This window comes from Carcharodon carcharias, chromosome 17 (assembly GCF_017639515.1).
Source record: "Carcharodon carcharias isolate sCarCar2 chromosome 17, sCarCar2.pri, whole genome shotgun sequence".
NCBI classification, from domain to species: Eukaryota; Metazoa; Chordata; class Chondrichthyes; order Lamniformes; family Lamnidae; genus Carcharodon; species Carcharodon carcharias.
Window position 1 is genome coordinate 100,041,771 of NC_054483.1, and position 23,734 is coordinate 100,065,504.

A 23,734-nucleotide genomic window follows, 5' to 3' on the forward strand; every position below is an offset into this window, starting at 1 on the left:
TCAATCTAGTAAACCTCCTCTTGACCGTATGGACCCTTCCAGGTATCAGACAGCCTTCCATTACCCTGGGAATGGGGATTGTGGTCTCCGCTGGAGACACCTCCCCTGAGGAGGAAGAGAGGGGCAGAAGGGAGAGGAGGCCAGGTGTCCCTGTGCAGCTTCCAGGGGAGGGACCCGTGGGAGGAGAGGTGCAGACACAAGGGGTGCAGGGCCAGCAGGTAGTCCAAGGTGGAAGGGGTCACAGAAGACGCCACTATCCTGCTGCCAGGGTTTACAGGCGACGAGGCAGCTACCTCTACATGCCCGAGGACCAATGCTGAAGGAGGCTCCACCTCTCAAGGGAGACCATGACCTCCATTTGCCAGATGATTGGGCCTGAGATCAGCTCCGACTGTGTGGGTGGATATCCCATGCCAGTGGCTCTGAAGGACACAGTGGCCCTCAACTTCTATACCTCCAGCTCAGTGGGGGATCTTTGTGGAGTGTCCCAATCAGCTGTCCATAGTTGTGTCAAGCTGGTGACAGAAGCTCTGTTCAGGTGGGTACTGACCTTTATTCATTTCCGTACAGACGAGGCCAGCCAGGCTGAGAGAGCCAGAGGCTTTGCAGTGATTGCTGGCTTCCCCTGCATCCAGGGTGCTATAGACTGTACACATGTGGCCATCAAGGCGCCAGTGGGTCAGCCGGGTGCCTTCGCCAACAGGAAGGGATTTCACTCCATGAACGGGCAGATAGTGTGTGACCACAGGATGCTGATTCTGCAAGTCTGTGCGAGGTATCCAGGCAGCTCTCACGACGCTTACGTTCTGAGACACTCCCAGGTGCCGGGGCTCTTCAGTGCTCTAGCCTGACTGGATGGATGGCTGCAGGGTGACAAGGGCTATCCCTTGAAGAGGTGGCTCATGATGCCTCTCCATCATCCAGGGACAGAGGCAGAGCAGCATTATAACAGGAGCCATGCCTCCACAAGGGCTGTGATAGAGAGAACTATAGGGCTCCTGAAGATTCGTTCCAATGCCCGGACCATTCAAGGGGAGAACTACAATACCCCCAATGTTTCAATCAAGTCACCTCTCACTCTTCTAAACTCCAGCGGATACAAGCCTAACCTGTGACTGATAGTGGTTGCATGCTGCGCTCTCCACAATCCGGCATTGGTAAGGGGGGACTCACTGGAGGAAGAGGATCTTGAGGCAGCTGCACAGGCCACAGATGATGATCCAGTGGTGAGTCAGAAGATGAGTACAGTGAGGTGAACGCTGAGGGAGTGAAACCAGACCTCGGTAACCTCCAGGGAGGCAGGGACACCAGGGATACTTTGATCCAATGCTCCTTCAGCTTGGCTGCCAAAGATCTGCTTCCACCTCATGCTAGGGCTGCCACCTCCAACCCGGATGTCTGAAAAGACCTTTTTCTTTGAACCCAAAGTCTACTCAGTGCCTGTGCAATAAAGTTTAGAGCCATTCACATCCAGCATGAGATACTGGCCTGTCCTGCACCTACAAAACAACTGAAACATACTCAAGCCATTAAGACAAAAGCAAAATTTATTTCATGTTGATACTCACATCAAATGAGCAGAACTATATCTGGTGTTAATGGTCACATCAATAAACATATCAATAAAAGGTGGGTTGCCTTATGAGGAAAGGCTGGACAGGTTACGCTTGTATCCACTGGAGTTTAGAAGAGTAAGAGGTGACTTAATTGAAACATTTAAAATCATGAGGGGTCTTAACAGGGTGGATATGGAGAGAATGTTTCCTCTTGTGGGAGAATCTAGAACTAGGGGTCACTGTTTAAAAATAAGAGGTCACCCATTTAAGACAGATGAGGAGAAATATTTTCTCTCAGAGGATCGTGAGTCTTTGGAACTCTCTTCCTCAAAATGTGATGGAAGCAGAGTCTTTGAATATTTTTAAGGCAGAGCTAGATATGTTCTTGATTAACAAGAGGGTGAAAGGTTATAGGGGTAGGCAGGAATGTGGAGTTGAGGTTACATTCAGATCAGCCATGATCTTATTGAATGGTGGAGCAGGCTCGAGGGGCCAAGTGACCTATACTCTTGCTCCTAATTTGCATCTTTGTATATTTGTGTTCTTTGTGAAAGCCAACAGAGTGAACTCCTCTTTCTGTTAATCTGTCCTCATCCTGATTTACAAACAGAATTTGTTCACCTTCTGTAAGCTCTGCCTGTTGTGAGCTAAAATGCAAAGCAAACCGCCATCCTATATATGAGAGGCTGATTGCTGAACTCAGGTCTTGCACCAGTCTGACACACTGATCAATATTCAGTGCAACTCAAATTGTTTGTTCCCAGGATCTTACTGCCGGGAGGAGCAGTGGATTTAGTGACATCGGAGTTTGCCCGAGTTGCTGGCATTTTCTATCGACTGGCATTGAAGGTGTGTAAACATTCCAGCTTCTAGACAGTTTCGGTGTGTTTGTGGAGGTGTCTGTGATGGATGAAGTGGGTGGCACAGGTGAGACATCCATTGGGCCAAATGGTTTGTACCAGTGCCAAGGAGACTGGGCTCCCATTGTCACTTTGGGAAGATTGAGGAACTGAATTCCTGCAGTGAGGGACTCGCTGACCTTAGGGAGCCTCACATCCAAATTCCAGTCTTACGTACAGATTGGAGAATAAAGAAAGAGGATGGTCCTGGGACACCAAGCAGAATTCCCCTGCCCATCATCTCTGACGTGGCATCACTGACAGCCATCGGAGTGGTCCAAAAGATGGCATCTCCAACAGTGCAGTACTCTCTCGGTACTGACCCTCTGACAGTGCAGCACTCCCACGGTACTGACCCTCTGACGGTGCAGCACTCCCTCAGTACTGACCCTCTGACAATGCAGCCCTCCCTCAGTACTGACACTCTGACAATGCAGCACTCCCTCAGCACTGACCCTCTGACAGTGCAGCACTCCCTCAGTACTGACCCTCTGACAGTGCAGCACTCCCTCAGTACTGACCCTCTGACAGTGCAGCACTCCCTCGGTACTGACCCTCTGACAGTGCAGCACTCCCTCAGTACTTGACCCTCTGACAGTGTGGCACTCCCTCAGCACTGTCCCTCTGACAGTGCAGCACTTGCTCAGTACTGACCCTCTGACAGTGCAGCACTCCCTCAGTACTGACCCTCTGACAGTGCAGCACTCCCTCGGTACTGACCCTCTGACAGTGCAGCCCTCCCTCAGTACTGACCATCTGACAGTGCAACACTCCCTCAGTACTGACCCTCTGACGGTGCAGTACTCCCTCAGTACTTGACCCTCTGACAGTGCGGCACTCCCTCAGCACTGACCCTCTAACAGTGCAGCACTGTCTCCTAGGACAGCACCAACGCGATGTCCCCGAGCCCCCTTTTCTCTGGAACACACTGCTTTGTGATTGGGAATATTGTTGTTGTATACGGGATTGGGAGTGTGTTTGCTGTGTTTTCAATGTCAGTGGGATTCTGTCTGATTGATGCAGGCGTGTGACCAGGGGGGTTATTTCCCAGTCTGGGGGACGTGTATGGGACACCAGCTGCTGACAGCTTTGACAGCCGGAGAGGACCTCCTGACCCCGACTGCCAGTTACAACGTGGCATTGACACTGGAGTTTACCGAGGGTAAGTGCACCCAGGCAGCGGTGAGTCTTTCGTCCGCCATGTTTCCAGGTGAGATTAGAGTGAGACTCGGCCTATTCTCGCTCATCCTCTTGGCCACATGGTCATCAGAGCTATAAGGGCATCGTGCGGATCTCCTGCAGGATTTCCTCCTGTCCAATCATGTCCTGAGGTGGAGGCTGAGGGGCATTGATCAGTAATGAACTCGATCACCGGATCGGTTCAGATGAAGAAGGCCATTTGGCCCATTTATTCCTCTTCTTCTATTCCTACCCTACCCTCCTCACCAACACACCATCTGCTGCATGGGGGAGTTGGGAAGCTTCATGAGGTCTTCCTCACTCTACCCTCCCCCTCTGCACAGTCTGATCCCACGAGGGCCTCTGCTGTTGATCCAGCTGACAGCCATACATTTATTTTTCAGAAGCAAAATCCAGTAAAATGTTTAAAGATTTTTCTCCGGATTTGATGAGAATTTTATCGGAGAAACCACTGACCGGAAATTTCCACAAGTTCAGCATCACGGAGCAAGTGAGTGAGAGGGGGATTGGGGAGGGGGAGGGGCGAGGAGGGGGAGGGGGATTGAGGAGGGGGGTGGGGGAGATCGGGGAGGGGGAGGGTGTTCGGCATAGGGGATTGGGAGCGGGGTCTGGGAGGGGGATTGGGGAGGGGAATTGGGGAGGCGGAGGGGGATTGGGGAGGGGGATTGGGAGGAGGATCGGGGTGGAGGATGGGGAGGGGGATTGGGGAAGGGGATCAGGGCGGAGGGGTGGGATGAGAAGGATCATGGAGCGTGTTCGGAGAGGGATACAGAGGGGGATCGGGGATGGTGGTGGGAGAGTGTGATGGAGAGGATAGGGGAGGGGGATTGGGGAGGGCAATGGCGGATGGGAAGGGAGAATGTGTGGCGTATAGGTAAAATGGGGGTAGTGAGGGGGGAGAACAGAGAGGAACATGGGGGGATGGGGAGGAGGAATGTGGGGGAGCGGAAATGTGGGGGATAGGGAGCTATGTGGAGTGAGGGCAGGGGAGAGTGAGAGGAAGTGTGGGGGAGGGGGGAAGAGGAGGAGTGATGGGTAGCAGTAAAGTGAGGGATGAGAGTTAGTGAGAGGGAGTGAGGGAGAATGGGAGTGTGAGAGGGAACGAGGGGCTGGGGGGAAGAGAGGAATGAGGGAGTTTCACTGAAACACCTCGAGGGTGATTTGAGGTTCTGTGGGATCAGACTTTACTCTGTGAATGTTTAAATTTCTTTTTTTGCTTTTAGTCCTTTGTATCCAATGAGAAATTGCGATCATTCTACAGACTTATCTCCACCAGCACTGACCGACACGGTGTCCCATTCATCTCCACAATGGAAGGTATGAGAGGGGGTGGACTTCTCCCTCCTTGTGATCCCGTCCCAGTGACACACACACACACCCACCCACTGATATACACACACACACGCACACACACTGATACACACACACACTGATACACACACTGATACACACACACACACACACACACACACACACCTACTGATACACACACACACACACACACACACTGATACACACACACACTGATACACACACACACACACACACACACACACACACACACACACACACACACACACACACACACACACACAGTCTGTCTCACCCACACACACAAACATAGCCACACACACAACACACTCACTGACACACACACACGCACACATATATACATAGGCGCACCCAGTGATACACACACACACACACACACACACATTCAACCGGTCTCTCTCACATGCACACATACACACACATACACACACACAACACACTCACTGACACACACACACACAAAGTGACACACACTTAGTCACACACCCACACACACAATCACTGACACACACACACCAATGCGTGCGCACACACACAGGCTCAGTGACACACACACACACCCAGTGACAAACAAACACCCAGCGATACACACACACTCACACAGTCTCTCTCATACATACACACACATGCACACAAACATACACACAATCAGTGACACACACATGCACACACACACGCACACACATGCACACACACACACACCCAGTGACACACACACCCAGTGACACACACACTCAACCAGTGACACACACAGACACAGACACACAGACACACACAGATACCCAGCGACACACACACACACTCAACCAGTGACACACACACACACAGACACACACTCACACCCACACACACAGACACTAACTCAGTGAGACATACAGCCAGTAGTTGAGGTGCCGTTGATGTTTTAGAGTTGAGCCCCACTCCTCTCTCTTGCAGCACTTGAATATCCATTCTATGGCACCCAATGGCATCCTGAAGCAAACCGTTTCTTATGGAAGGAGAGTTTGGAGGCTCTTCACTGTGCCCATGGTGTCAGGATATCCTACTTATTGGCTGAGTTCTTTGTAAATGAAGGTAAATCTGCAGATGTTTTAGTTTGTGTGGCTTAGTTTGTGTGTTTTGTTTCCACTAAACAATGGGAATGGGAAGGAGAAACAAATTGGCAGCAAATTTCAGGAAGATGCAGTATGGTGCCAATGGAGGTGGGGGGGGGGGCTTCAATTATTGTAATATGGACTGGAATAGTAACATTTTTAAAGGGCCCAGTGGGATGATCATACATAATCAGAGTGTGCCCCAGCCCAATGAGGAAATAAACCAAGCTGGAGCTTATTCTGGCGAATGAATTGGGACATGTTTCAGTGGGAAAGCATTTAGGAAACAGTGATCATAATATCATCAGCTTTAGAATAATTATGGAAAAGGATAAGGAAAATCAATAATTGAAATCCTCAGTTGGAGGAGAGCTTATTTCAATGAATAGAACAGGGATCAGGCCTAAGTGGATTGGAATCAAAGATTGGCAGGTATACAGTAAATGAGCGATAGGAGCTTCCAAATAGGAGCTAGTTCAGGTACAGAATAGATTCATTCTCCTTAGCTAGATCTCCCTGGATAACTAAAGATAGAGGTTAAAATGAAACAGAATAAGGAGGTTTATGAGAAATGTCAGATCGAGCACTGAATAGGGAACCAGGCTGAATACAGAAAGTTCAAAGGGGAACTGAAAAGGCAAATAAGATGGTCAAAGAAAATATATCAGTGGCTAAGATCAAAGGGAAGCTAAACATCTTTATAAATATATAAACAATAAAAGGACAGTCAAAGGAAGCTCAAGGCCAATTAGAGACCAAAAAGGAACATCTTAGTGTGGAGGCAGAGGGCATGACTGAGATACTAAATGAATTCTTTACATCTGTCTTCATTGGGAAAGAGGACGCTGCCAATGTCACAGTGAAGGAGAAAAGAATTAGATAGAATTAAAAACAGGTAAAGATAATGTAATTAAAGATCAGCAGCGCTCAAAGTAGAAAAGTCATCCGGTCTGAGTGAGATCCATCCTAGGTTACTGAGGAAAGTAAGGATATAAATTGTAGAGGCTCTGGCTTTAATCATCCAATCCTCCTTCGATTGGAGTGGGTGCCAGAGACAGGAGGATGAAACTCTGGTTCATAAAAGTGAATAAGGATGAAGCCAGCAAACACAGAGCAGTCAGCCTAGTGTCAGTGCTGTGGAAACTTCTAGAGACAATATCCAAGACACAATCAATCAGCACTTCAAAAAATAACATGTTGATAAATGACATTATGTTAAAGTTAAACTGTGTTTGAATGATTTGATTGCGTTCTTTGGAGAGGGTAGATGTGAGGTGTATAGCTGATGTTGAGCGTCAGGACTTTCAAAAGAAGTTTGACAAAGTACCATATAATAGGTTGTTAGCAAAATTGAAATCTATAGAATTAAAGGGGCAGTGGCTACATGAATAGGAAATTGGTTAAAGGGCAGAAAATAGAAATCACTGTTGAGCATTTGTTTTTCAGACTGGCTGAGGTGTTCACCAGGGGTTGGTAATAGGACCTCTGCTCTCTCTGATATATATTAATGACCTGCACTTAACTTTATTAAACTGGCAACTCTCGAAATACAGTAACCAGTGAGGAAAATAGCAACAGGCTTCAAACTTTAAACAAAAAGAGTTGGCGATGGGTCAGGTGAAGAGAGATTTAGAAACCTGAAGAGCAAAGATGAGGCAGTGGAGCAGTGCAGCAGTGTGGGTAAAGACAATCACACTGGGACAAGAAAGGGCAAAGAGCTTAATGATAATTGTGCATCGACAAATAATACCATTGAATGTTAAGTAGTGATGGTTGGATTCTCTCTTGTTGGCGAGGTAAGGTAATATCAGCTGAGAAAAAGTATTGGAGAAACTTAAGGGACTAAATTCCAACAAATCCCCAGGACTTGATAACCTAACGACCTACATCCTAGAGGCTCCTGAGATAGTGGATGTCACTAGCTTTGATTCCTTCAATCCTGGAATGGTCCCAGCAGATTGGAAGTTAGCAAACGTGACACTTCTATTGAAGAAAGGAAGGAGAGAGTAAACAGGGAGCTACAGGCCAGTTGGTCTGATATCAGTCACGTGAAAGTGCTGGAATCTATTATTAAGGAAATTTTAACAATGTATTTAGAAAAGCATAGGGCAGAATTTTGCCCTTGTTGGGTGGGTGGGCCCGGGAGAAGCTGCCAAGCCGACAGCTGCCCACGATCGGACCCCAACATGGATTTCACGCCGGCTGGCCCAATTAACGGCCAGCCAGTGTGGAACGCGCGCTGCAGTGTTCAGTGCTGCCGGGGTTGGGGTAAGAGGAGCGCGAGCGCTGAAGTGCGCCCATGTGCGGGGTATGTGCGCACAGTAAAAGCTCCCTGAGGCGCAGAGCTGCCTCAGGGAGCTGAAGATCTTTAACAATAAAAACAAACATACTAAAAATAATGAAAACATGTCCCCTCATGTGACTCTGTCACATGAATAGAAGTTAGAAGTTTTAAATGGTTTTTTTAATTCATTAGTCGAAACCTCATCCCGCCCATGGATGATGTTTTGCCAAAAATGCAAAGGTCACTTGGTCTTTTCAACCTCCCCCCACCCCCAACACAACTGGATGGTTGGACGGGCAGCCAAAAACTCGGGTGAATTGGGTTGTTAAAGGCCTTAATAAGCTGCTTATTTAATAGTGGGTGCGGATTCCACTCCCACACTCGCCAACCGACCAAATTATTGTACGAGTGCGTGGTGACATCGGGACACTTTCCTGATGTGATCACGTGTCATTTTACACTCGCTTGGGCCAGGTGCACATCTGTCCGATGAGCTAAAAACTCTGGCCATAGTATGATCCGATAGAGAAAACATGGTTTCATGAAAGGAAAATCCTGTTTGACAAAGTTATGAAGAGTTTTTTTTGAGACTGTAACTGGTAGGGTAGATAAAGAGGAACCAGTAGATGTACTATACCTGGATATATGCAGGTAAAGTGAATGGGCGGCAAATTGACAGATGCAATATAATGTGGAGAAGTGTGGGGTTATTCAGAGAAACAGATTTAATGTTTTAAGTCAATGACCTTACATCAGAGCATCTGTTCACTCTCAACAGCGAGAAAGAATCTTCACCACTTTGAGACAAAGGAAGAGGAAGAATCTGCCTTGATTGACTCTCACAAACCGGTTTTCCTGGGTGACAAGAGCTCCTTTAGAACTCTCTACTTCTTTGATTAACCCCCTGTTACCTAGGCCATGGTTAAAGACTGGAGTTCCCGTCTCTCTCTCTGTCCTGCATCTCTCATTGTGCAAGAGGGGCAGGTGCAGCATGAAGGCTACGAAGCACTGAGGGCAATGCCATGGGTTTGTGTCCTATCTGCTGATCTCTCCTCCTGTCCCCCCCCGGGAAGGCATTAACTCCTTGACTAACCCCCCCTCCCCCCACACTGTGGTATCGCTCCCGAATGATCATTCATGATAGTGACCGTCAGCGGGAGATTTGAATGTGCCGGGATCACAGCTGAGCCTAATCCCTGCTCTGAGCTGATACTGGACTCTGTACAGGTACGTGTGGTGTCAGTAACTAGAACCTGAACTCAGACTGGCCCAGAAACTGGTTCGTGTGAAATGGAAAACAGGACATTTACAACTCATTACTGGAATTCACCAGGCATGTGAATACTTGATGATTACTGTCTGATCTACTCTCTTCTTATGTCAGAGAAATCACTTAATAAAACCTGATATGGAGACACTTGCTGTTGGTAAAGGGTTTGTCCCCATCTTTCAGAACTCTTTCCAAGCACTTCACACACAACTAAAGACTTTGAAACACAGTGCCTTAGTGCACTGGACTCTTAAAAACCCAACTGGTTCACTAATGTCCTTTAGGGAAGGAAATCTGCTGTGTTTACCTGGTCTGGCCTACATGAGAGTCCAGACCCACAGCAATGTGGTTGACTCTTAAATGCCTTCTGAAATGGTCTAGCAAGCCACTCAGTTCAAGGGCAATTAGGGATGGGCAACAAATGCTGGTCTTGCCAGTGATGCCCACATCCCATGAATGAATAAAGAAAGGACAAAATGCAGCAGCCCTTTTTGGCACAGCAAGATCCCGCAAGCAGCAATGAATTACCAGTTAGTTTTTAATGCTTTTGGCTGAGAGCAGAGTGTTGTCCAGGACATTTCCCATTCTCCTAGCAAATGGGAATGGCCACATTAATCAGGATTAAAATGTAAAAAGACCATAAACCCAGCCGAACCCAGACGATGAGGGGTCTGAGCAGGAGAGAGTGGAGACAGTAGTTGTAATGTTTCAAAACTCCTCGAAATTGATTTGGAGGATTAGTGGGTGAATCCCTCTTTCAAAATCAGAACATTCCAACATGAATAGTAGCAGGAAAACTCCTGGGGTTAGTTACACGGGTTAATCACAGAGAGAGAGAGAGAGAATCAGAGAGGGATTTAGAGATTAAGGGCTAGACATCTCAAAGTAACAAATGGTACAATTGAGATTGTACAAGTTGTGTTTGACCTGCCAGTGTTATAGAGAATCAGCCCGTTTCCCTCAGCCCATCCATTGTGTAGCAGTCGTGTGATAACTGGGGCCTGGGCAGGGAAATGCCAGACCTTCTGCAGTGCTAGGCCTAAAGGGCCAAAGCAGTGAGCTGCTGTCTATTTTTTTATTCATTCATGGGATGTGGGCCTCGCTGGCTAGGCCAGCATTTATTGCCCATCCCTAATTGCCCTTGTTCAGAGGGCTATGTGTCTGGAGTCACATGTAGGCCAGACCAGGTAATGACGGCAAATTTCCTTTCCTAAAGGACATTAATGAACCAGATGGGTTTTTACGACAATTGACAATGGTTTCATGGTCATCATTAGACCTTTAATTCCAGATTTTTATTTTATTGAATTCAAATTCCACCATCTGCTGAACCCCAGGTCCCCAGAGCATTACCCCTGGGTGTCTGAGTTACTAGTCTAGCGACAATATCACTTATCACCTCACCACAATGTGACAATGGAGCTCACATCCACGTGTGAGGTTATAGTTCTTTCAGTGCATTGAAAACACAGCTTTACAGAGCTCTGGTCAGATCATACCTGGCAGTAACTCTGTCCATTTCTGGAGCCTGCACCTCTGGAAGGAGATATTGGCCTTAAATTAGATGCAGGGTAGATTCACCAGAATGATCCTGGAGCTAAAAGGATTGAATTATGAGGAGAGGTTATATAGATTAGGCTTGTATTCTCCCAGAAAGCAGTGGAGGCTAGCTTATTGAATTTATTCAAGGCTGAATTAGATTTTTGATCGACAAGGGAGTCAAGGGTTATGGGGGTGCAGGCAGGAAAGTGGAGATAATCATCATCTTATTGAATGGTGGAGCAAGCTCCAAGGGCTGAATGGTCTACTCCTGCTCCTAAATCTTATGTTCCTATCCCATGAGTTTAGGGGGAGGTGATTGTGTAGTGGTATTGTTGCTAGATTAGTGCTCTAGAGACCCAGGGTAATACTCTGGGGAGCCAGGTTCAAATCCCACCATGGCAGGTGGTGGAGTTTGAGTTCAATAAAAAAACATCAGGAATTAAAAGTCAAATGATGACCCTTGTCAATTGATCAAGGGCAATTGGAAGTGTCCATAGACTTTTGATGGTATCAAGAACAATGGGGCACAGGCAGCTAAATAGAGGTGAGGTGTGGATCTGAATGATGGAACAGGCTTGAGGGGCTGAATGGCCTCTTGTTCCGATGGCTCCCATTGATTTGGTGCTGCTGGTAATATGGAAAAGGCCCCGACTTGGGTCACAGGAGGAGCGGGATGATGGAGAGGCTGATCGTGGTGGTGAGGAGGTCTCCAATTGGATAATCACCAATCCTGCTTAGATTAAATTAGCAGGGAGTGAAGGTTAAACAATTCCCCGAGGGCTGGAGACTGACCAGGAACAACATGAATGAGAATGGTCTCGTGCTGTTGGAAATCCTGACCACAGTTTGGAGAAACTCCCAATGCACCAGACAGGCATCAAGGAAATCGAATGAACACAGGGCAAATGGTCATAAATAGAAATAGAAAATCTTGGAAATATGGAGCAGGTCAGGCAGCATCTGCAAGAGAGGAACAGGGTTCCAAGCCAATCTCAACAAGAACGGGCTTTTGAAATTCAGCCTCACGGGCACTCCGATGGAATTGCCATCAGAAATTTGCCGCTGCAGTGTTCAATTTTGGATGTGGGCCTAATGCTTTCATGAAGTTTCTGATGATAAACGTTTCTTCAGCCCAACACCCCTCTCTTTCGCACTTCCACAATTCAGCCCCCCTGTTCACCCACAATTCTAATCCTTCCACTATTAGCGGCCATGCCCTCAGCTGCTGAGGTCCTGAATTCTGGAATAATTTCCTTATCTTAAAACCCACCTCTTTGACCAAGATTTTGTTCACCTGTCCTACTATTTCCTTAGGTGGTTCCATGTCAAATTGCTATCGGATTTATGCTCCTATTCTGCACCCTGGGATAGTTTACTGTGGTAAGGGTCCGATATAAATGCAAGTCTTTGTTGTTGGCTGGGCCTCTTCCATCCAGGATTGGGGAGCTGGTGTTTTGGCACCGTGACAATGTGTCGTGCGTTTGCTCATACATTTTAAACCCTGAATTTAGGCTGAAATCAAAGGGTTCCTTTAATACAAATCCCTGTTCAGCAGCCCCACCTGGTGGACAGGTGTGTCCTTGCTCTGTGTCGTCGACACCTGCCCATCGTTGAGTGACAGCTCTTCTCCCATTTGGACAACAGATTTAAACCTGAGGATTCAGCAAATCCGAGGCCAGGAAGGAGGGAGTTATCCTCAGGCAGCTTAGTTCTCAGTGGATGTGTGGAAATCTCGCTTGTCGGCTGCTTCTCTCCCAGCTCTGCTCTTGCCAACATTCCCAACACGCACCGTCATGGATCGCTTTGTCAATATCTTCCGTCACTTCCAGTCCAACTCGGAGTCAATGATGAACGGGATTTGTGGAATCCTGGCATTGGCAAGTATCTGGATCTACAGCTCCTTCCAATTTATCTGCCCGTGTTTGCCCATTTACAACACGGTCTATGGGGTTGGGGTCATGTTCTTGCCACCCATCATCCTCTTCCTCTGCGGTATCATTGTTAACAAGCACTCGTTCCTGATGATGGAGGAATGGCAGCGCCCAGAGAGCAGGAGGGCCAAGGACACTTCGTTGCTGCACTACATGTTCTTCGCTGTGGTCCAGAGAGCTGTCATCGCTCCCATCATCTGGCTCATTGTCGCTCTGCTGGACGGCAAGTGTGTTGTCTGTGCCTTCAGCACCTCAGTGGATCCCAGTCGCTTTACCAACACGAGTGGCGATCCTGGAGGAGACCTGCTAACCCTCCTGTCCAAGGTGCCCTGTAAGGACCTCATACCTGACCACCTCCAACATAACCATGCCTTCCCCAGGAAAGCAGTACACAGGTACCTCCGCTCCATCTCCCAGGTAATCCAAATCAGTCTTCATTCACTTTAGGAAGGATGTTGAGGCCTTGGAGAGGGTACGGAGGAGATTTACCCAGAATGGGACCAGGGGTAAGGGATTTGCGGAGAAGCTGGGATTGTGGGATTGTTCTGCTTGGAGCAGAGAAGGTTAAGGGGAGATTTAATAGAGGTGTTCAAAATCTAGAAGGGCTTTGATAGAGTAAGTAAGGAGAATTTCTACTCGGAGGAGAGTTGGTAACCAGACAGAATCTCTCTCTCACGAAGAGTAGACAGTGTCTGCCCAATCTCAACGCTCAGTCCCTGGAATGGTTAAAATTCACTGTCTCTCCCACTGCGTTGGGTTGAAGCTCAAATCCAAAGGGTGAAAGGTCAGTGCCTGATCTCTGACCCATCCAACTCTAAGCTGTTACATGTAGGATGACAGCTCGAGTGACTCATGTCAGCGAGTTCAGTAAGCTGGTTAATGCCGGGTTCCTGTTCAACACACTGTCAACTTGCTCCTTGATGCTGAAATTCCACATGGTTAAGTCTGTCAATTGGAATGTCATTTTAACCAGCTTCTATCTGGCATCACTTAACCTGCTGAGGTAATCTCTCTCAAGTTGACACATGATTTCTTGGTTCATTTTATCACTTCAACTGTTCTCATTCCTCAACCCCCAACTTTCCCCATCCCAACTTCCCCCCTCCCCTTCATCATCACTGTCTCTCCCGTTGAGCCCTTCCCAGGGCCTCAAATCTGTGTAACTCCCCCACTCCCTCACTCTCCCCTCCCTTGCTCTCCCCTCTCTCACTCTTCCCTCCCTTGCATTCCCTTCCCTCACTCTCCCCTCCTTCGCTCTCCCTTCCCTCACTCTCCCTTCCCTCACTCTCCTCTCTTTCGTTCTCCCTTCCCTCACTCTCCCCTCCCTCACTCTCCCCTCCTTCGCTCTCCCTTCCCTCACTCTCCCTTCCCTCACTCTCCCCTCTTTCGCTCTCCCTTCCCTCACTCTCCCTTCCTTCGCTCTCCCCTCCCTCGCTCTCCCCTCCCTTGCTCTCCCTTCCTTCGATCTCCCCTCCATCACATTCCCTTCCCCCACTCTCCCCTCCCTCGCTCTCCCATCCCTCACTCTCCCCACCCTCCCACAATCGCTATCTTTTTAAGTCCAGAATGAAGTCACTCAACTTTTGACCTTGCTTTTCTGTTCTGTCTGGGGCTTTGTTGAGTTCAGACAATGAAAATCAAATTCAGAGTGGGTGTGGGCTCTGGGCAGAACCTCACAATGAGAGCCAGGCTGTTCAGGGCTGATGTCAGGAAGCACTTCTTCACACAAAGGGGAGTGGGAACCTGGAACCTTTTCCCCCAAAAAAGCTGTTGAGACTGGAGGTCAGTAGAAAATTTCACAACTGTGATTGATTTTTGTTGGGTAAGGGGATTACTGGAACCGAGGATGGTAAGTGCATTAAAATAGAGATTAACCATAATCTAACTTACTGGTGGAATAGGCCTGAGTGGCTGAATGCCCTCCTCCCATTTCTATGACAATACCAGTAGTTATTTAATGGGACAGGGAGCAATACAGAGGGCATAGAGTCAAGGTTCGAAGGGTAACCTTGGGGCAGGGGTCAGGGGGCAGGGGGTCAGGGACTGGATTTGTCTCTTTACGCAGAGGGTGATACAAAGGGACAACGAGAGCCATTCAACAAACAGCTGCTGGGGTGATGTTGGGGTCAGGAGGGTTTCAGCACCCAATGAGATTGGCTGCTCACCTGGCCTTCCAATGGCTGCTTTTTAACTGTTGTCCTTTAGGGCCTGGGATGGACCATCCTCCTCTTGCTGATCTTGGCTGCTTTCCTCGCCCGCTGCCTCAAGCCATGTTCCAAACATGTCACCTTCCTGCAGAGTAAGTACTGGAGTAACTACATTGACATTGAACAGACAATCTTTGAAGAGACGTGCCATGAGCACGCACAAGACTTTGCCCGTCACTGTGTCAGACACTTCTTCCGCAGTGTGCAGGTTGAGCTGGAGATGTATTGTCCAGGGGCGGCCGAGAGTGACCACCTGCAAGGCATCACAAACAAGGAGCAACTTAATAACCTCCTGATGAAGTGGTTCAATGCAAAACCTTCGCTGAATATCAGCCCCATCAGCCAGCAGCAACGCACACCACCGCTGAGCACCAGCAAGCAGACTGTGCTGTAGTGGGGGGGAGGGGGAGGCCTATGTCTCAAGCATATCCACTCTGCTCATTTTCCTCAACAAAGTCAACTCCAGCCATAAGAAATGGTTGCCAGGCAACTGAACATCAGTCACCCCTCCCTCCACTGACCTGTCGCTGCTATCCACCCCACCCCCAACGCAGAGGTCACGCTCCTGTCCAGTCACTCTCTTGTATCAGTCACTCTCCTGTATCAGTCACTCTCCTGTATCAGTTAGTCTCCTGTATCAGTCACACTCCTGTATCGGTCACTCGCCTGTATCAGTCACACTCCTGTATCAGTCACTCTCCTGTATCAGTCACCCTCCTGTATCAGTCACACTCCTGTATCAGTCGATCTCCTGTATCAGTCACTCTCCTGTATCAGTCACACTTCTGTATCAGTCACACTCCTGTATCAGTCACTCTCCTGTATCAGTCACACTCCTGTATCAGTCACACTCCTGTATCAGTCACTCTCCTGTATCGGTCACCCTCCTGTATCCGTCACTCTCCTGTATCAGTCACTTTCCTGTATCAGTCACACTCCTGTATCAGTCACACTCCTGTATCAGTCACTCTCCTGTATCAGTCACTTTCCTGTATCAGTCACACTCCTGTATCGGTCACTCTCCTGTATCAGTCACTCTCCTGTATCGGTCACACTCCTGTATCAGTCACACTCCTGTATCAGTCACACTCCTGTATCGGTCACACTCCTGTATCAGTCACTCTCCTGTATCAATCACTCTCCTGTATCAGTCACACTCCTGTATCAGTCACTCTCCTGTATCAGTCACACTCCTGTATCGGTCACTCTCCTGTATCAATCACTCTCCTGTATCAGTCACTCTCCTGTATCAGTCACACTCCTGTATCGGTCACTCTCCTGTATCAATCACTCTCCTGTATCAGTCACTCTCCTGTATTGGTCACTCGCCTGTATCAGTCACTCTCCTGTATCAGTCACTCTCCTGTATCAGTCTCTCTCCTGTATCGGTCACTGTCCTGTATCAGTCACACTCCTGTATCAGTCACTCTCCTGTATCAGTCACACTCCTGTATCGGTCACTCTCCGGTATCGGTCACTCTCCTGTATCAGTCACCCTCCTGTGTCAGTCACTCTCCTGTATCATTCACTCTCCTGTATCAGTCACACTCCTGTATCAGTCACTCTCCTGTATCAGTCACTCTCCTGTATCGGTCACTCTCCTGTATCAGTCACACTCCTGTATCGGTCACTCTCCTGTATCAGTCACTCTCCTGTATTGGTCACTCTCCTGTATCAGTCACTCTCCTGTCTTGGAGAGAGACATCAGGCAATAAATGGCAAAGAACTAGAAAGAAAGAGCAAAGTAGAGAAGGAAAGAAACAGAGAAATGTAAAGAGTGAAAGAGTGAGAAGGCAAAGGGAGGAGGGAGAGAAATGGCAAGAATGTTCTGACTTCCTCTTGTCCTCTCTCTCTCTCTCTGTCCGTCTCTCTCTCGATCTCTCTAAATCCCAGCATGGTCTAAAATCACAGGCCAAAGTTACTTTATATTCAGGGCTGAACGCTATGTAAACCACACAGGCAAGGCTGAGAGAGAGTTAATAGATAGGGAGAGCACAGAGAGTTGGGGAGGTAAAGGCAGAAAGAGGGAAGAGAGAGAGAGGCGGAGGGGAGAGAAAGGGAGAGACTGGGGGAGAGGGAGAGGCAGAGTGGGAGGGAGAGGGAGTGGAAGGAGAGAAAGAGAGAATCAGAGGGAAGGACGGAGGGGGAGAGAGGGGGATGGGGAAAGGATGAGGGAGAGACAGGGAGAGAGAGAGGAAGATGGAGTGGGAGCATCAGAGAGAGAGAGGATGAGGGAGTGAGTGGGAGTGAGAGACGGAGGAAAGGGAGAGAGATGGAGAGAGGGAAGGAAGGAGGGGAGATGCAGGGAGAGATTAGATATAGAGAGTAGAGAGAGGGAGTGGCTGGGATGGTCCTGGAAACAGTTGGAGTGCCTGTTGTTAGGTTGGGCTGTGTGATATGATGACAAAGCATCTTTCACACGGTCACAGCTCACATCCATCCCTCTTCCACAGGCTGATGTTCCAGCTGTTGGGAGTGAGGCAATATTCAGGGTTCCAGATGTTCACAATCATAATGTTACATTTTGCTTCTGAATTCAATCAAATTCCATAATCTCTGTTTTCTGTACAAAACATTGCAATAAAAACAATTTTATAACAATGTTTCTCAATGAAAGAAAAGTGACAAATGTTATTGACTGTGATTTAATCAAATTAGTAGAGAGAGTGCTGCACTGTCAGAGGGTCAGTACTGAGGGAGTGCTGCACTGTCAGAGGGTCAGTACTGAGGGAGTGCTGCACTGTCAGAGGGTCAGTACTGAGCGAGTGCTGCACTGTCAGAGGATCAGTACTGAGGGAGTCCTGCACTGTCAGAGGGTCAGTACTGAGGAAGGGCTGCACTGTCAGAGGGTCAGTACTGAGAGAGTGCTGCACTGTCAGAGGGTCAGTACTGAGGGAGTCCTGCACTGTCAGAGGGTCAGTACTGAGGAAGGGCTGCACTGTCAGAGGGTCAGTACTGAGAGAGTGCTGCACTGTCAGAGGGTCAGTACTGAGGAAGGGCTGCACTGTCAGAGGGTCAGTACTGAGAGAGTGCTGCACTGTCGGAGGGTCAGTACTGAGGGAGTGCTGCACTGTCAAGGGGGTCAGTACTGAGAGAGTGCTGCACTGTCAAGAGGGTCAGTACTGAGGGAGTGCTGCACCGTCAGAGGGTCAGTACTGAGGGAGTGCTGCACTGTCAAGAGGGTCAGTACTGAGGGAGTGCTGCACTGTCAGGAGGGTCAGTACTGAGGGAGTGCTGCACCGTCAGAGGGTCAGCACTGAGGGAGCGCTGCACTGTCAGAGGGTCAGTAGTGAGGGAGTGCTGCACTGTCAGAGGGTCAGTACTGAGGGAGCGCTGCACTGTCAGAGGGTTAGTACTGAGCGAGTGCTGCACTGTCAGAGGGTCAGTACTGAGGGAATGCTGCACTGTCAGAGGGTCAGTACTGAGGGAGTGCTGCACTGTCAGAGAAACAGTAGTGAGGGAGTGTTGCACTGTCAGAAAGTCAGTACTGAGGATGTGCTGTACTGTTGGAGGCTCAGTACTGAGGGAGTGCTGCACTGTTGGAATGTTAATTCTGAGGGAGTGTTGTACTGTCAGCATGTCAGTACTGAGGGAGTGTTGCACTGTCAGTTACATATAGACAATCCCCTATATCCAACTGAATTGAAACTCTTTAATATCCATTAAATTATCTGCACTGATCAACCTCAGCTTTCTCCCCCCCTGTGGTAACATTACATCTTTCACATTCCTGCAGTGGTACAAACAACGCGCTGTCCCATTGAGTCTTCGATTCCCTCAGTTTGGAGTTTCCCCATCGTTAGTTTGTCCATGGAGTTCAATCCGAGACAAATCCATCAGCTCTGCAATGCCCAGCTTTACTGGTCCTTTATTCCTCAACCTGACCTGTGCTCAGGACATGCCTTTTACCCACAAGTCTGACTTCAATTGTGTTCATTTTAATGTAGATCACTGTTCTCTGTCCTCCAATTTCCCTTCAACACCACATCCTGTCGTTTGTCTCCCTTTAATCTTTGCACCTGGAGGATATTAATCTGGCATTCACTCAGCCGCAAACAACTGCCGGTTTTGGGGATCAGTTGGCGCTTTCAAGGCTGAGATAGATTTTAATTGGCTGAGGGGATTGGGTGAAGGGGGAAGATGGGGTGAATGGGGCTGGAATTCAATCAAGGTGATCTGGTTGAATGATGGAACAGGCACGAAGGCCTGGGGATTGCTGAAGGTGCCTGGGTTAGGGCCTGAGTGCTGCTTTTGTGACTGCAGCTGGCTCTGGACTGTTTGGCTTCTCTTTGCATATGAACTCTAACCACACTCAATAACTACTGAAGGTTGATCAGGATTAACAATATGCAAACCGGTGAAGGTCACAGCACCTCGTTCATCCACACATTCACTGGCGTCGCTCACACAACTGCATCATCTGTCTCATGCACAGCTTCTGGCGAACATCTCTACAAAGTGTGGTTGAGACAGGCTCCAGGGCTCTGTATAGAGTTCACAGATCTTATTGCGATTCAGTGTGGTCACTTCCTCAAATCACACAGTTTACATCCGAGAAAGGAAGTGGCTTCACAAACTGAGCTATTTCTATCGCATCTCTTCATATGTTTAACCCCCTTTCAAAAAGACAACTAGCAACAGGACAGGACCAGAAAGGAAAGTGTCCATTAGAAACTCCCCTTATCCCTCAGGCATCTGTCCAAATCTCACCTTAACATTGAACAGATCTTCTTCTGATAGTGACCAAATTATCTGTTTTAGTCATGATATTTGAGGGTTGCTCCCAGTGAGGGAGTGCTGTACTGAGACATGGTCAGTGTTGATAGACATGCTGCACTGTCAGTACTGATAGAGTGCTGCACTGTCAGAGGGTCAGTACTGAGGGAGTGCTGCACTGAGACATGGTCAGTGTTGATAAACATGCTGCACTGTCAGTACCGAGGGAGTGCTGCACTGTCGGAGGGTCAGTACTGAGGGAGTGCTGCACTGTTGGTGGGTCAGTACTGAAGGAGTACTGCACTGTTATGGTCAGTACTGAAGGAGTGCTGCACTGTCAGGGGGTCAGTACTGAGGGAGTGCTGCACTGTTGGTGGGTCAGTACTGAGGGAGTACTGCACTGTCAGGGTCAGTACTGAAGGAGTGCTGCACTGTCAGGGGGTCAGTACTGAGGGAGTGCTGCATGATTGAAGATACTGTCTTTTTGTCTCAGATCTCCCATCTGTCTAAGTCATCAGGAAGGGTTATGAGCCTTTCAGTTTGTGCATTAGGGATGGAGCTGATATTACAGATGGTGGTGCATCAGTTAACAGAAGAAAGAAAGTAAATCCTCAATATTACTTTGTGTTTAATTGGAGAGTAGGACAAGATTTCCCACATTTAAATTTGTGAATGGAAACTTTAGAACTAATATCAGGAAAATTCCTCAAGCATTCCTCGATTTAAGAAGATGAAGCAGAATATTTGGAATCAATTAAAGTGTTGGGCAGCATCTTACCAGAGGAACGAACAAAAATAAGGCCAACTCCTCACCTCATCCTCAATTCCTTATTGATTCTGAGTTGAGATGGAACAGGAAAAGAGGATAAGTGATGTGACAAGAAGGTATTCACTGGGAGGAGGGGGTATTCATGGGGGTGGCTTTTCACTGGGAGGAGGGTGTATTCACTGGGAGAGCGGTACTCACTGGGAGGAGAGAGTATTCACTGGGAGGAGGTGGTATTCACTAGTAGGAGAGTATTCATTGGGGGGGAGGGGATATTCACTGGGAGGAGGGGGTATTCAAGGGGGAGGGGGTATTCACTGGGAGGAGGGGGTATTCACTGGGAGGAGAGAGAATTCACTGGGAGGAGAGGATATTCACGGGGGAGGTTATTCACTGGGAGGAGAGTGTATTCACTGGGAGGAGGGGTATTCACTGGAAGGAGAGGGTATTCACTGGGAGGAGGAGTATTCATGGGGCAGAGGGGGGCATTCACTGGGAGGAGGGGGTATCAGGGGACGAGGGGGTTTAATGGGATGGGCAGAAATTTAGTATAAAATTCCTGGAATATGTCCAACCGGAATTGGTCACGTGTGTGTGTCCTTCAGGATGATCTTTCCTTAACGGATGAAGACAGAATCAATCATTAATCAGAGGCTTTGGGAAAGATTATTTTAAATCATATGGAAATTTGGAGTGAGGAAATTGACTTTGTCATCCAAAAACTTCAAACATATTCAAATATATTCAAATTTAAACTGGATTCACTCAACAAATGAAATAACATCTCACATCTCTATCGATCATCTTTCCTGGTTCCAGCATGGTCTCAAATCAAAAGCTTCCTCGTGAAAGCTATCTTCAGGAAACGATGAGATGGGACTTTCTCCTGGGTAGTGAGTAAAATGGGAAACAGTGAATCAGTTGCTGTAGTATAACGGTCTCGCACATATAGGGTTAATGTGGGACTGCGTACAGTGCCGCCCACACAGTGATGTAAGAGAATACAATATCACACCCAAGGTCAGTCGAGTGTTGGACAGAGATGTGTGTACCAGCAAGCATGGAGACAGCTCCCAGCTTGTACCCTTTACTGTGTATTTGTAAGTAGTTCTACAGACTTACAGTTAACCTGTATATGACTACGAAGACTTCTTCAGACCTGCAGAATTGTAACCAGCACCCTACAAAGTCGCCTGTTCAACAGGTTTGGCAAATTTTAACACCTTCCTTTCCTACTTCACACCAAACATTTCAATTTGCTCCAAGCATCTCTAACACTCTAGAAAACCCAAGATCATTCAAGATTTTACGCGCTGATTATCTCCCTGATCCCTAGACACTCTCTGACCCCTGCACCCATCTGATCCTTGCATTCTCTCTGACGCCAACACTTCTCTCTGACCCCAGCACCTTCTCTGACCTTTGCATCCTTGTCTACTCTTGATCATCAGTAAAGTGATGGAAGGGGTCATCAACAGTGCTATCAAATGGCACTTGCTTAGCAATAAGCTGCTTTCTGACTCCCAGTTTGGGTTCCACCAGGGCCACTCAGCTCCTGACCTCATTGCAGCCTTGGTTCAAACATGGACAAAAGAGCTGAACTCCAGAGGTGAGGTGGGAGGCCACTTTTGACTGAGTGTGGCATCAAGGACCCCTAACAAAACTGGAGTCAATGGGAATCAGAGGGAAAACTCTCCTCTGGTTGGAGTCATACCTAGCACAAAGGTAGATGGTTGTGGTTGTTGGGGATCAGTTGTCTCAAACTCCAGGACTTCACTGCAGGAGTTCCTCGGGGTAGTGTTCTCGGCCCAACCATCTTCAGCTTCATCAAGGACCTTCCTTCCAACATAAGGTCAGAAATAGGGATGTTCGCTGATGATTGCACAATATTCAGCACCATTCACAACTCCTCAGATACTGAAGCAGTCCATGTCCAAATGCAGCAAGGCCTGGATAATATCCAGGCTTGGGCTGACAAGTGGCAAGTAACATTCACGCCACACAAGTGTCAGACAATGACCATCTCCAACAAGAGAGAATCTAACCATCACCCCTTGACATTCAATGGCATTACCATCACTGAATACCCCACTATCAACATCCTGGTGGTTACCATTGACCAGAAACTGAACTGGACTAGCCATATAAATATTGTGATACAAGAGCAGGTCAGAGTCTAGAAATAGTGCAACGAGTAACTCACCTTTTGACTCCCCAAAGCCTGTCCACCATCTACAAGGCACAAGTCAGGAGTGTGATGGAATACTCCCCACTGGCCTGGATGAGTGCAGCTCCCACAACACTCAAGAAGCTTGACACCATCCAAGACAAAGCAGCCCACTTGATTGGCATCACATCCACAAACATTCACTCCCTCCACTACCGACGCACAGTAGCAGCAGTGTGTACCATCTATAAGATGCACTGCAGGAATTCACCAAGGCTCCTTCAACAGCACCTTCCAAATTCATGACCACTATCATCTAGAAGGTCAAGGGCAGCAGATAGATGGGAACACCACCACCTGGAAGTTCCCCTCCAAGTCACTCACCATTCTGACTTGGAAATATATCACCGTTCCTTCACCACCTTCTCAAGGGCGACTAGTGATGGGTAATAAATGCTGGCCCAGCCAGCGAAGCCCACATCCCATGAATGAATTTAAGAAAACTCTCTCTGACGCCTTCACTCCTCTCTGACCCCTGCACCCTCTCTAAGCCAGCACCTTCTCTGACCCTTGCACTCTCTCTGATGCCCACACCCCTCTCTGACCCCTGCACCCTCTCTAACCCCTGCCCCCTCTCTGACCCCTGCAATCTCTCTGACCCCTGCACTATCTGACCCCTGCATGATCTCTGATGTCCACACCCCTCTCTGACCCTGCACCCTCTCTGACCCTTGCTTTCTCTCTGACCCCTGCACCCTCTCTGACCTCTG

General features: G+C 48.2%; 2 protein-coding genes across 2 annotated transcripts in view; both read left to right on the top strand.

Moving 5' to 3' along the window:
- The window catches only part of LOC121289948 (gamma-glutamyl hydrolase-like), a 61,257-nt gene extending 51,477 nt beyond the window's left edge, over window positions 1-9,780 (top strand). Inside the window, exons 5-10 of the mRNA XM_041209960.1 lie at window positions 2,321-2,405; window positions 3,479-3,617; window positions 4,039-4,145; window positions 4,879-4,972; window positions 5,924-6,061; window positions 9,144-9,780. Of these exons, the coding sequence (XP_041065894.1) occupies window positions 2,321-2,405; window positions 3,479-3,617; window positions 4,039-4,145; window positions 4,879-4,972; window positions 5,924-6,061; window positions 9,144-9,265 (685 nt within the window). The 3' untranslated portion in view covers window positions 9,266-9,780. The remainder of the gene's footprint in view (window positions 1-2,320; window positions 2,406-3,478; window positions 3,618-4,038; window positions 4,146-4,878; window positions 4,973-5,923; window positions 6,062-9,143) is intronic.
- Window positions 9,781-12,970: 3,190 nt separating this feature from the next.
- LOC121290068 (calcium homeostasis modulator protein 3-like) lies at window positions 12,971-15,851 on the top strand. Its single transcript, XM_041210225.1, has 2 exons — window positions 12,971-13,525; window positions 15,314-15,851. The coding sequence occupies exons 1-2, from the start codon at window positions 12,971-12,973 to the stop codon at window positions 15,707-15,709; spliced, it is 951 nt and encodes a 316-aa protein (XP_041066159.1). The 3' UTR covers window positions 15,710-15,851.
- The last annotated feature ends 7,883 nt before the right edge of the window (window positions 15,852-23,734 follow it).